The sequence below is a fragment of the Microtus oregoni genome, unplaced genomic scaffold (assembly GCF_018167655.1).
Source record: "Microtus oregoni isolate MIOR12 unplaced genomic scaffold, Mior012 000040F_ref0000088, whole genome shotgun sequence".
Lineage (NCBI taxonomy): Eukaryota > Metazoa > Chordata > Mammalia > Rodentia > Cricetidae > Microtus > Microtus oregoni.
In genome coordinates, this window is record NW_024543207.1 from 363,728 (window position 1) to 378,147 (window position 14,420).

The 14,420-nt window shown below is 39.9% G+C and overlaps 1 protein-coding gene across 5 annotated transcripts in view; it reads left to right on the plus strand.

Annotated features, from left to right (window-relative positions):
* Nucleotides 1-14,420, plus strand: part of Ccdc18 (coiled-coil domain containing 18) — a 145,688-nt gene that overhangs the window by 14,540 nt on the left and 116,728 nt on the right. For all 5 annotated transcript variants that reach the window (XM_041632173.1, XM_041632177.1, XM_041632174.1 and 2 more), the window contains 2 exons: nucleotides 629-757; nucleotides 9,808-9,904. In XM_041632173.1, coding sequence (XP_041488107.1) covers nucleotides 629-757; nucleotides 9,808-9,904 — 226 coding nt within the window. The remainder of the gene's footprint in view (nucleotides 1-628; nucleotides 758-9,807; nucleotides 9,905-14,420) is intronic.

Genomic DNA, 14,420 nt, shown 5'->3' on the forward strand with positions numbered 1-14,420 from the left:
TTCCTCTTAAATGCTGTAAATATGAGCATGTTCCACCATGCTCAATTGTTGGGTGTGAAATCTGGTGTGGACTTTTACTTTATGTGGGTTTTTCATTTGATCAAAGTATTCTTTTATGCCATATATATAGTCTTCCATTGATTATAGTGCAATATTATTTGTATTTTGATAAATCTTGCCTGAAGATGAGAGGCAAAGCTAAAGCCACCAGAGGTCAGGCAATGGTAACACACACCTTCAATCCCAGGAAGACAGAGACTGGTGGATCTCTGAGTTCAAGGCCACCCTAGGCTACACAAGAACGTTGCAGAAACACGTTGAGGTGGTGGTGCCTCACACCTTCCTTTAATCCCAGCACCAGAAGGAATGTAAAATGGGAGGCAAGAGAGGCTTAGTGTGCGGTTGCCCAGCTTTGATAGAGGTAAGACTTTTCTAGTGGCTTAGCTGCCTTGCTTTTCTGTTCTTCAGGCGAGATTTATTTGTTCAAATACAAATGATCTACCACTGTACTTGATGACTCATGGACACGTGCTGTTCCTCTTATATTGTCTTTTGCATTCCTATTGTCACATTATTGTATTTCTCCAATATCACTGTCATAGTTCTTAAGTTTTTTCTCTATTTATAGAGAAGCAGAAGATAAATTAGAGCAGAGTCAGAAAATGGTGATTGAAAAGGAACAGAGTTTACAAGAGGCCAAAGAGGAATGTATAAAATTGAAGGTGGACTTACTTGAACAAAGTAAACAAGGAAAAAGGTATGTGAGATTTTCTTCCTTGTTTTGTAACTCTGAGTTGAACCTGTGCATTCTGTACAACAGCTGTACCACTGAGCCATATCTCCTTTTAAAACAAATAACTTATATTTGAGATAGGTTGTTGCCATGTAATCTTGGCTGGCCTGGAACTTACAGGGTTGCCCAGGCTGGCCTCCAATTTGCTGTAGTCCTCCTGCCTCTCCTTTTCTTTTCTTTTGTTTTTTTTGAGATAGGGTTTCTGTGTAGCCCTGGCTGTCCTGAAACTCATTCTGTAGTCCAGGCTGGCCTTTAACTGAGAGATTCACTTCCTGAGTGCTGGGATCAAAGGTGTGCGTCACCAGATGACCACCTCAGTTTTCTCAGGGCTGGTGTTGCAGATGTGCTAGAGGGTTTGCCTAGTCATCCTGCCTGACTGTAAGGGAAATTCTGAAGTGAAAATATTTTAGACATTTGACAGTAGAATAAATCCTTTTATGTCCATTTTTATTAATATTTTCCAAGTACAAGTTTTATTACATTTTTTAAAATTTATTTATTTATTATATTATGTGTATAGCATTCCTTCCACGTGTGCCTGCAAGCCAGAAGGGGGTGCCAGGTCTCATTATAGATGGCTGTGAGCCACCATGTGGTTGCTGGGAATTGAACTCAGGACCTCTGGAAGAGCAGTCAGTGCTCTTAACCTCTGAGCCATCTCTCCAGCCCTTATTACATTTTTTTATATATTTGTGTGTATGTATGTGTGTGGTCACATACATGCCAATAATGTGTTTGGAAGTCATAGGACTACTTACAGCAGTCAGTTTTCTCCTGTTATCATATGAGTCCTAGACCGTAGGCTTAGTGATAAGTGCCTTTGCCTTCTGAGTCTTCTCTTTGGCCTTCCTTAAAATGTTCATGTGTTGATTTTGTTACTGCTATTCTAGACTAGGATTAATTTTTTTGTATATTTGTAATGATTATTAATATAATTTATATTAATTATCACTATATTATATATTATATACATATATAAATTAAATTATATATTTATAATATTTATAAATTATATTGTGTTTAACACATAATATAATTGTGAAATTAAATTGTGTTAACTTCAAACCAGTAAGTTAATTTTCTGTACTTATTTCTTCTAAATAAAATACTGCATACACTCTAAAATTTCAATTCATAGAATATTAAAGAATAAGAAAAGTCAATTCATGAGCAAGTGATTAGTCTACTTTAGAAATATATGAATAACAAAAATTTTTTGTTTTCTATATATTGTCTTTTGAGATGAGGCTTTGTAATTAGTCCCAACAAAGGAACTATAACCTTTTATTTATTAATTTATCTAACACAAGGTATTTGGTTGCCATCTTTCATCTTTTTTGTTTGTTTATTTTTAGCTGTCTGTTCTTTTCTTTCTTTTTTGGCGGGGGGAGTTTAAAACAGGGGTTCTCTGTGTAACAGCCTTGGAACTCACTCTGTAGACCAGGCTGGTCTCAAACTCACAGAGATCAGCCGGTCTTTACTTCCTGAGTGCTGGGATTGAAGGCATGCACCACCATTGCCTGACTGTTATTTCTTATTTCACACACAGATTATTTTTCTTATTTGCTGATGCCCTTTACCTCATCCAGTACTCCGAACACATTGCTTTATATTTCTGCTTGTTTTATTTCAAAAATACGTTTTTAGAAACACATGTTCCAACAGTTGCATTGCACATCATCATGTGACTCAGTCACGTTTCATTTATCTTCCTCTTGTTGAACATTCGCTGTTTTCCCAGGATTAATAAGACTCTGTATGTCTCTCATTTCATATATGTAACTTTTTTTTTTTTTTTGAGACAGGGTTTCTCTGTAGCTTTGGTGCCTGTCCCGGAACTAGCTCTTGTATACCAGGCTGGCCTCGAACTTCCAGAGATCCGCTTGCCTCTGCCTCCCAAGTGCTGGTATTAAAGGCGTGTGCCACCAACACCCAGCTCATATAGGTAACTTCTAAGAAATAGAATCTCTGAATCAAAGGACAATGTTTCTTTTAAGACTTTTAAGAAAATAAATATACCAAATTGCCCTTCAGAAAATTGTGTTTGTCTTTTACTTTTTTTATTAATTAATTAAAAAAATTTAAATTTATTATTTTGCATCCTGACTGCAGCCTCTCCTTTCTCCTCTCCTCCCTTTCCTTCTCCCCACCTTCCTTCTTCTCCCTCCTCAATCCCCCTCTGTATTCTCTCAGAAAGGGGCAGGCCTTCAGTGGGCATCAGCAAAGCATATCAAGCTACAGTAAGACCAAGACTGGACAAGGAGATCCAGCATGAAGGATAGGCTCCTAAAGCCAGCCCTGCTCCGAGTGCCACGACTCTTACAAATAGACCAAGCTACACACTGTCGAATGTCTAGAGGACCTAGGTCAGTCCCATGAGCCAGGCCAGCCATTTCTATAGGTTTTCCTCCAGTGTCCCTGACCCCATTCCTGGATCCTACATTGCCTCCCTCAGCTGCCAAAAGAAAACTAAAACAAACACAGGATTTAATAGTGCCTGGGCTCTCAGAGAAATATTCCAAAAAAGAATAAATTCCTTTAAAGTAATATTCATAGCCCAAAAAAATGTAACAAAGCATAAAGCATTCACAAAGGAAAAGGTTTGATTAATAGAAGCCTGCCCCATCGCCATATTGCTTAAAGCAGTGCCAGCAGTATTGTTTGAGGAATAGAAAGACGAATACAAAGAACTAGTTTGGCTCACTGATCAATACAAGGGGGTTCCTTACCAGACTTCACACAGTGCTTTCCCTTTCCGCTTGACTGGGACTCACCAGGAGGCTCATCAAGAGAACGACAGGTGTCATTCTCAGGCTCATCACAGGATCCTTTCCCATCATTTTCCACAGCCCGAACATATCGCTCTGGTACCCAAATGGGCTTGTCTGTTCCTGGAGGAAAAACACAAACAGCTCCTCTCACCCTAACCAACAGGCGTGGGCTCCTTCCATTGTCCTGTAAGAAGGTCTTTCCATCGTACCTATCCCAAAGACTGAGAACTTTGGGAATCAACACTAATTGTGCTATCCACTCACCTTGAGGAATTACCACCACCTCCTGTTGGACAGATGTCATAACCTTAATCTCCTCTTGATAGTCTGCATCTACTCTCCAGGATGTATTTGGATCCCCTTTAAAAGGGCACTGCTTCTGCCTAATATAAGTCCCATGGTACCCGGTGGTAAGGGCCCATATACTCCTAGGGAGTGCTTGCACTCCCATTTGTGGAGTTACGACTGCTCTGGCTGAGGCACAGAGGTCCAATCCTGAGCTCCCTGGTGTGGCTCCTACAAGGTTTGCAATGCGAAAGGATTTCTCTGCGGACGGAACTGGACATGGCCTCTGCTGGGGTACCGTCCCTGTGGTCCCGCGGTCATTGCTCCATACACTGAGGTTTTGGGGCCCTGAAGCAGGGCCCTCTGCCACTTTCCCTGCTGTTGATTAATGGTACGTGGCAGAGGTTTCCCATCTATATCTGTTTTAGAGAAACAGTCTTTAGCCCAATGTGCTCCCCTTCTGCATCTAGGGCACAAACCAGGTTTCCTCCTTCCCTTCATTATCAGCTGTGGGCATTCCTTTCGAAAATGATCAGGAGTTCCGCAGTTAAAACAATTACGGCCTCTGGCCCTCTCTCCTAGTGCTCTTATGTTTCTCCGAGGTTGAATAGCTGCTGCTATAACCTGGACTTGAATGAAATTCCCATCTATATCTCTGCATATCCTGATATAATCATTTAAACTCTTTGTTTTGTGAGGGCGTAATGCTTCCTTACAATATTTATTGGAATTTTCAAATACAAGTTGTTTTATCATAGGCATGGCTGTTGTCTCATCTCCAAACAATCTACCTGCTACTTGTAACAGTCTATCTATGTAATCTTGGAATGGTTCAGATGGTCCTTGTAGAACTTTTGTTAATTGATCCCCAGCTGCTTTGTTAGGTAGGGCCTTCCACGCTTTAGTGGCAGCTGCAGCTATTTGGGCTGGATCATAAAGAATTTGTTGCTGCAAATTGGCATAAGCCTCAGCCCCAGTTAACATATCTAAATTACATTGAGCTTGACCCGCTAGAGCATTTAACTGGGCCGTTTGCTTACAATTTTCCTGATATTCTCCTCGCCATAGGAGATAATCTCCCCCAGATAAGACAATACGACATAATTGCTGTCAATCACTGGTGTTAAATTCATAGCAGAAAAAGATTCTACCATGGCCAACATGAAGGGTGCTTGAGCCCCATAAACAGCTACAGCTTCCTTTAATTGTTTCATTTCTTTAAATTGTATTGCTAAATGTTGGCGAATTATTTGCCCTGGGTTGTTGGTGTCTGGCACCTCCATCACCGGTGCAACCATGTGTACAGGACGGAAACAAACTCCCTTGTTTTGTTCAGTGCCAGAGCCCCTACTCAACTGAGATCACCAACCTTCATCATTATAAGCCGGTGGGGCCGAGGGAGTTGGGTGTGAATTTTTTCTTACTTTTATGTTTTCTCAGTTTTCTTAAGAGATTTCTTATTTCCTTACATATGATCTCCTCCTCTTCTTCTGATGACTCCTCCTCACTGTCCTCTACAAACTCTAAATCATCAAACTCCTCCCTATCGACTGACTCTTTTCTGAACAAAGAAAAGATACCTCCCATCTTTACTCCTCAATACGTCCCTGCCGGCCAGGAACGACGCTACCTGCTTACCTCTCTCGGCAGGGCTTCCAAGGGCGGTCTCTCAGTGTTCCCTTTCCGGGTATCTCGGAGGGACCTCCAATTGCCGCGCACTGTGGCGCCCTCCTTCCCCTCTGCGCTCTATCCGCTAGAACCCAGTTCGCGAGCTTCGGGCAAGGGGCTGGAGGTTGAGAATACACATGCAGAGACAGACCGACACACAGACCTTCCAACACTGGTACCAAAAGCCCATCTTTAATAGCACCATGGAGGCTTAAATACCCAACAGTCAATGGCCAACAGGTGAAAATCCCATCCTCTGATCCTCTAAGCTAGGTACAGCTTTTAGTAACTTTAATTAGAAGGCTCTAGACAGGGAAGAGCAGCTGAAGGCCAGGACTTAATTGGTCTCAACACTCAGCTCAGCAGGATTCCCCGAGCTTGTCCCAATGTTTGCTGTGGTCTCTGAACCATCAGTCACTGCATCTAAGGTTCTGCTGTAGTCACCAATCCGATCACAGGGGATGGCCCATTCAGGCTATTCATCCACTGTGCTGGGGTCATCCTTGTAGACTTGTAGAAGTTTCCCTTGCATCAGGCTTCCGCCAAACTGTAAAGACCCCCCCCCCCACACACACACACCTCCTTATTTTGTTTTTCAAGACAGGGTTTCTCTGTAGCTTTGGAGCCTGTCCTGGAACTCGCTCTGTAGTCCAGGCTGGCTTCAAACTCACAGAGATCTAGATGCCTGCCTCTGCCTCCCAAGTGCTGGGATTAAAGGCATGCGCCATCACTGCCAGGCATAAAGCCCCCCTTTCCATTCATCTCAGCACTCTCCCCCTTCTTATCCCCCAACCGTATTCCTTAAGTTCCCATGTCCACCTGCTCCCAGTCCAACCAGGAGATGGCTTCCCTTTCCTGGGAGACCCATGCCTCCCTTCCTTGGCCCCTCCTTGTTACCTAGCCTCTCTCTCTGTGTGCACAGATGCAGAAATTATCTTTTACTTTGCAGTTAATATCTATTTTTGAGTGGGTGCGTCCAATGTTTATCTTTCCGAGTCTGGGTTACCTCACTCAGGATGATTTTTTTTCTCATTCTGTCTATTCGCTTTCAAATTTGTTGATGATGGGATTACAGATCTAAGGCACTAAGTCTTGCTGGAATGATCAACTTCAAATACTAATAAATTTTCACATTAATAAATAACACTTTTGAGTTCAAATCAATGAAATTTATTGCAACTATTAGGGAGTTTTTGTTTGACTTTATTTTCTTTGTTGGGCTTGGATTCAGTGCCTTGTGAATTTTAAGCAAGCACTGTACCAACTGAGTTGCATCTGTAGTCTATTGCAACTTTTATATAGGATTAAATCATAATCTACATGTGAAAACCTTTTATTTAATGTGCATGAGCAGTATGCCTGCCTATGTGTATGTACACTACATGTGTGCCTGGTGCCCATGGAAGTCAAAATAAGCCATGAGATTACCTGAAACTGGAGGTGTTGGTGGTTGTGAGCTGCTATGTGGGTGATGGGAACTGAAACTGGACCCTTTGAAGACCAGCAAGTGCTCTTAACTGTTGATCTGTTATTCTAGCCTCATAATCTATATGTTTATGTTTGACAATAAAATGTCTTGTAGATTTATATTATGACATATATTGTATTATAAAGAAAGTGACCTTAGCTGCCCAGGAGCCTGAGGAGGTCCATGAGTTTAAGACTTAGCTGAGCTACGATGAGTTCACCTTCAGCCTTTCAACTTAGCCCATGTTTTAAAAGAAAGTAGTTTAAAGAGTGCTGGTGATACACCTCAGAACATCACCACATTGTAGGTTCAGTCCTCAGTGTCACAAGCAAAGAAACAATCACGTAAATGAATAGGTAACTTTGTCTTCAATAGGCTAAGTATTTGCTTTCATACGCAGTTAACACTCCTAAAGACTACTCCAAACATATATAGAAGTTATTTTTTCTTGTAAATAGGTTTGGAAGAAATTTTTTACAGCAATATTTGTTATTTGTTAGACAGTATTTTGTAACAAAAAATGTTTAAACTTGGGCGTCAGCTAATTTTACCTCTCATTGTCTTTGTTATCTTGGAAAATCATTTAATTTTTAAAACTTCAGCTTTTCATATCTTTAGTTAGACTTTCTTGTCAGACTTTCTTTGGACCACCAGCCCCCAACTAATGATGGAGACTTAGTATTAATTATGAAAACTTTGTCTTTAGCTTAGGCTTGTCCCACTACGTCTCATAACTCACATTAGCCTGTTCCTGTTCATCTATGTTTTGCCATTTGGCTCTACGTCCTCTCCGTTCTGTAAGTCCGATTCCCTCCATGTCTTGCTGACTTTTTCTGCCACGCCAGATTCTAACCTTGAGTTCCTCTCTCTGCCTGGAAGCCCTGCCTTTTGTCCCCTGCCTAGCTATTGGCAATTTAGCTAAACCAGTTATTATTATTGACAATTTATTAAACCAATCAGGTGCCTTAGGCAACACATCTTTCCACAATTTGTGCAAATATCCTGTAACACATCTTTTAAGTTGATACTTCCTTGGTATGCATGAGAAAAAGACATGTTAGATGCCTATTATATAATTAAGTCTTAACAAATATTAATTATTGTATATGTTATGCAGTTTAATGTCTCTCTTAGTTATGGTTTTTATTGCTGTGAAGAGACACTATGACCACGGCAATCCTTATAAAGGAAGACATTTAGTTCAGTAGCTTACTGTTTAGAAGGTCAGTTCATGATCATCACGGTGGGTCATGGTGGCATGCAGGCAGACATGGTGCTGGATGGAGAAGCAGCCCAGAGTTTTAGACCTTGCACGGGCAACAGGAAATAAGCTGTCTCACTGCGTAGCTTTGAGCATATATGAGACTTCAAAGCCCACCTTCAAAGTGACACTTCCTCCAGCAAGACCATACCTCTTAATACCCCCTTTGGAGGCCACTTTCAAACTACCATAGGTGTGATTTAATTATAAAAAACATTCTTATATGGGGATAATATTAATTAATGAAACTTAGTGCTCTCAGCTAACTGAGAAATGTAAGAAAAATCAGGCTCACCCAGGAGGTAAGGAACAAGGTCTGGTTTAAATACTGCATGGTGGTGGTCAGTTTTGTTGTTCAGGGTTTTTTTTCACTTTTATTTTTATTTCATTTATTTTTTTTATTAAAAATTTCCGCCTTCTCCCCGCCTCCCTTTTTCCTCCCCCCCTCCACCCCCACTCCCCTCCTCCTCCCTCTCTAGTCCAAAGAGCAGTCAGGGTTCCCTGCCCTGAGAGAAGTCCAAGGTCCTCCCCACCACTCCATCCAGGTCTAGGAAGGTGAGCATCCAAACAGGCTAGGCTCCCACAAAGCCAGTACATGCAGTAGGATCAGAACCCAGTGCCATTGTCCTTGGCTTCTCAGCAGCCCTCTGTTGTTCATTTTTATGTTAATAAAAATTACTGGATTTGTTTATGTTTTGAAACTCTGGATGTCCCAGAACGTAATATGTAGACTAGGCTGGCTCCAAACTGAAAGAAATCTGCCTGTTTCTGTCTCCTGAGAGTTAGTGTTGTTACTGTTGCTTGTTTTTGTCTTTTAAGTACCTTTTAAAAACTAACTTAATCTTTGAATGGGTCATAGAATTGGTATCTAATATTCTATGCCATAGATTGAGTATGGAAGACTTAGAATTTATTTTTCAGTGTCAGGGTGCTCCCATGGTGTGGAATTGCCTATGTGTAGGAATTTATATATGATCCTGAGTTGATAAGCACTTCATGCTATATTTCATTTATTTTGCCAGAGTGAGAAAGTTATTGTTGTGAAATCAGCCGTCCTTTCACAGTAAAACCCTCTACTCTTTTAAGTTTAAAAAAAGGAAATGTCTTCTGGGCCTGGAAAGATGATTCAGTTGGTAAACATGAGGACCTGAGTTTGGATTTCCAGTACCCACTAGGCCCTGCAGCCTGCATAGATCTGTAGTCTCAGCACTGGGGAGATGGACACAGGTGGAGTCTTGGAACTCATTGACTAGCCAGCCAGGTAAAAACAGTGATCCCCAGGTTCAGTGAAGGGACCCTGTCCCAAAAAACGGAGTGGAGAACCATTGAGGAAGAAACTTGATGTTGACCTATGGCCTCCAAATTCATGTTCAAACACATGGGCATGTAACCACGTACACATGTGTACACATATGCAGTGACATATATACCACATATGCTCATACGTATATACAACATATACTCATATGGCCTGCACACGCATGCACACAAATTTGCTTAAAGATTAACTTCTCAATGTAGAGAATTCCTTACTTTTTTAAAATTTCTTTTTAAACTTTAGAGCTGAACGACAAAGAAATGAAGCGCTGTATAACGCGGAAGAGCTGAGCAAAGCATTCCAGCAATATAAAGAAAAAGTGGCTGAAAAACTGGAAAAGGTGAGAGAACTGTTTGCTCAAACTCAGTGTCTTGAATTACTGTCCATATCTAAAATTAGATTATGTATTACATAGGATGTTTTTATTTATGGAATAACAATTTTTAAAAAATATTTATTTTAGTTCATATGTATGGGTTTTTGTATGCATATCACATGTATGCTTTCCAGAATAGTGTGTCAAAGCCCCTGGCCTTGAAGTTACAGATGTTTGTGAGCAATCATGGAGGTGCTGGGAATTGATCTTGGGTCCTCTGCAAGAACAGCAAGTGATCTTAACTCCTGAGCTATCTCTCCAGCCCTGGAATATACTTTTAAAGATTTTTTTCATAATAAAGTAATTGAAATAAAACCTTTATTTCAAATTTATTTTAATTTTGTGGTTTTTTAAAGTCATCATAATTTTTTAAATTACATGTCTTTTTGGAAGGGGGGGCTATATACATGAGTGTAATGCTCATATAGACCGGAAGGAAGTGTTGGATCCCCTGGTGCTCAAGATATAGGAAGCTGTCAGCTGCCTGATGTTGGTGCTGGGACCTGAACTTGGGTCCTCTACAGTTCATGCTCTTAACCACTGAGTTATCTCTCCAGTCCTTATGTTACAGATAGGCCTTGTGATGTTGTCCAGAGTCGTCCAAATTCAAATTCAAGGTCCTACTGACTCAGCATCCAAAGTATCTGGGATTATAGCTATTTGGAACATTATGTCTAACAACATAAAAAGTTTGAAAATATTGGTTAAGGAAGATGTTCACCAGCATCTTTACTACTAGGAGATACTAGTTAAGGAAGATGCTCACCAGTGTCTTTACTCCTAGGAGATATTAGTTAAGGAGATATTAGTTAAGAAAGATGCTCACCAGTGTCTTTACTCCTAGGAGAAACCTTTACTGAAGGACTAGGAGAGCAGGTACAAGAAATAGAAAAAGTTAGAGAAGGAAGGAGTGAGCAGAGGTTGGAGCTAGAGAAGCAGAACCAGGAAATTCATTCCCATTTTTACTGAAAATGGAGACAGAGATCATTGTTCAACCTTTTCACTGCTCTCTTGATCTACTGTCATAGGAGGGACTCACTCTGCCTGGCTACTGATCAATCAACATTTTATTAAACAAATACAAGTGACAAATCTTTACAGTATACAAGAACAGTATCCCACAGCGTTCCCCATTTTTCTTTTCAAAACAAGAACCCTGAATCTAATCTCCTTTTTTTTAACATTTTTCCTGACCATTATCCATAACAATTTGTAGCCAACATACTAAACAAAGACAAACGTCCATAATCCATTTTTTGGAAATGTAGGTGTAGTTTTCTAGGCTACTTCTTGTGTAATGGGGGTTCTGGTAATCTTATAGGGAGCCAAAGAAAATTTAGAATTATGGTCAAATCTTGACTGGAGTATTTTGTGAGACTGGATCATCTCAGCCAACAGCCTTGAAGCTGTTCTGGATATAGAACTCAGAGGAAACTGCAACAGACGTCCTCTGAGATGTTGGATCATCTGGGCCATCTGTTCCCATTGGAGATTTTTCAGGGGGTCTTTCTTGATCAAACCTGATTTTTTTAAACCCAGAATGAATCCACATCCTCTCATTTCCTGTGGAAATAAAAGTAGACCCTCTTTCCTAAAGTAACATATCTTTTGACTTAAATTTTGAAGTCAAGATATTTTTAAAGTGTATATGTTGGTTTAATCCAGCAGCATTTATAATCAAATGTCTTTTAGCAGTTGTTGCTCCTTTCTTAGCAGTCACAATGCAAAGACAACACAATAGCATACAGTATCCATCCAGACTCTCTGTGTATTTTCCATCTTTATGTGGCTTTTTTTTACTCTATTTCTTTTGTTCTTGAGGACTTTCTCTATTGTTTTTCTTTTCTCTCCCAAGCCTACATATATTTTTAAACACACTGTAAACTGTTTAGAGGTTTTTTTTTTTTTCCATCTGAATCTATCTTTACTGCATGTCTCTATCTTTTTCTGGCCACATGAGTCTTTCTGCTAAGCAGCATGGCTAGGATTAAAGCAGCAGCTTTGGCAGCTGGCTCCACTCCATTCCTTAGCTTTTTGAGAGTCTAGCTTCATGGTGGAAGTACTGGTGGGAGCCATATTTGTTGCCACAACTCTGTGGAGTTTCAAGGTCTATGTCACCACCAAAACGCTTGATGCCAGCTGCTCATGAACACCATTTAAGTGTTTGATGGAAGAGCCTCTTAAAAGAACTACGAGGTTTTTGCCACTAATGTTGAGTCATGAAGCCTCTCTTAAAGGAGCCGCACCTCTGTTTGCCTTTAGCAAACAAGCCCACCTGAGACAGTGCTGCTACCAAGAAGCCTTGCTTGATTCTTTTGTGTTTAGAATCCCCTCCTAAACTCTCTCAGGTTTTATGTGGATATAGTTACCAAACACTGGATGCTATCTTAGACAGAAGTTTCTGTCCTGCCCAGTGCTGCAGCAATTTAGTCTCAAAGAAACACTAGACTTATATTAATTATAACCTGTTTGACCTATTAGCTCAGGCTTATTATTAATTAGCTCTTTTTTAATTAATTAATTAATTTATTATCTATACAATATTCTGTCTGTGTGTATGTCTGCAGGCCAGAAGAGGGCACCAGACATCATTACAGATGGTTGTGAGCCACCATGTGGTTGCTGGGAATTGAACTCAGGACCTTTGGAAGAGCAGGCAATGCTCTTAACCATTGAGCCATCTCTCCAGCCCCCATTAATTAGCTCTTAAAACTTAAATTAACCCATAATTCTTTTCTGTTTAGCCACATGGCTTGGCATCTTTTCTTAGTAAGGCATTCTCATCTTGCTTCTTCTGCATCTTGCGGGTGACTTTGTCTCTGTCTTTCCTCTTTCTAGAATTTTAGTCTGGTTGCCCCACCTATACTTCCTGCCTAGCTACTGGCCAATCAGCATTTTATTAAACAAATATGAGTGACAAATCTTTACAGTATAAGAGCATTATCTCACAGCAAATCATCATGAAATTTCCAAGCAAGTGGATGGAACTAGAAAAAAAACATCCTGAGTGAGGTAACCCAGATTCAGAAAGACAAACATGGTATGTACTCACTCATAAGTGGATAGAAGAAATAAAGCAAAGGACAATCAGATTACAACCCATAGCTTCAGAGAATTGAGAGCATGAGGGAGGGTGGATAGTAGAAGGGAAGTGGGAAAAAAAGATATAGCTTAATAAAAACAAGAAAAAAGAAAAAGACAGTTATTTGGGGCTGGAGAGATGGCTCAACGGTTAAGAACACTGACTGTTCTTCAAGAGGTCCCAGGTCCAATTCCCAGCAACCACATGGTGACTACAAGTGTAACTCCAGCTCCAATACTTGTACACAGACATACATACAGGCAAAACACCAATGTGTATAAAATAAAAGTAAATTTAAAAAGTTACATATCAAACTAAGTGCTAGTCTTTGGGAAATTTAGTAATGCTTACTATAAAAAGTTCACAGTCTACTAACTTATGTAGAAACATGTATTAGTATTTTGGAATAATGTAATATAAATGTTAGGTGTAGTTGGAGTCATGAAAGGGGTCTTTGGGGAAACTCAGAAGGCTTTATGAAGTGGGTGATGCTAGGATGTTTGAACTTCTGGGTATCTCAGTGATAACTATGTATTATGGACCAGTGTAAAGCTGAGAAGATAGTAAAATACATGTTCTGAAAGCACATTTACATCTGAAACTGTATGGAAGTGGTGAGATTCAAGTCAAACATATTGTGAGATACCAAGCAAGAGTTCTTGAAGATGACATATCTGAACTGGTGAGATAGCTCAGTGGACAACGACAATTAGTGTCAGGAACCGACATCAAGATGAAAGGAGAGAACCAGGTCCCCAAAGTTGTCCTCTGGCTACACATGCACATCCCTACGTGCATTCATTGTGTGTCCACATATAATAATAATTCTTGAAAGTTAGATGATTAATCTGAGTAGATTGGAGTAAGAGATATGAAAGCCAGGGAATAGATGAGATGACTTGACTATGTTAGAATATGATAGTAAAAAAGAGAGAAGTATTGTTTCTACGATATTGGTGTCAGTAACTAGTAGATGATTTTATCTTGAATTAAAATAGATAAATTATGGGGAAATGAGTTCTATTTTGGAAATCACTGTAGGACCTCCAGCTGTGGGTCTCTACTGAGGACTCACACTCCCAGGCATAGTATAGAAGTTGAAGTCTAGACTAGAGCTCCATACTTAACAATTGACAGTATTTAAATGGTAGAAATCTTGGGCATTAAAAATTTTGTTCAGAGTGAGGGAAGGATGAAAGGTATAACTATGGAAGATAATAAATAGAATAATTTTTGATATATATTGACAAGTAAGTTAGGGAATTAGGTAAATATAGAAAAACCGAATATAAAAAAACCTAGCTATCTAAAATATATAGATGTATGACATTATAATGGAACACATCATTCTATATAATTAATATGTACTAGTTCAAAAAATAATGAATGAGGTGGTGT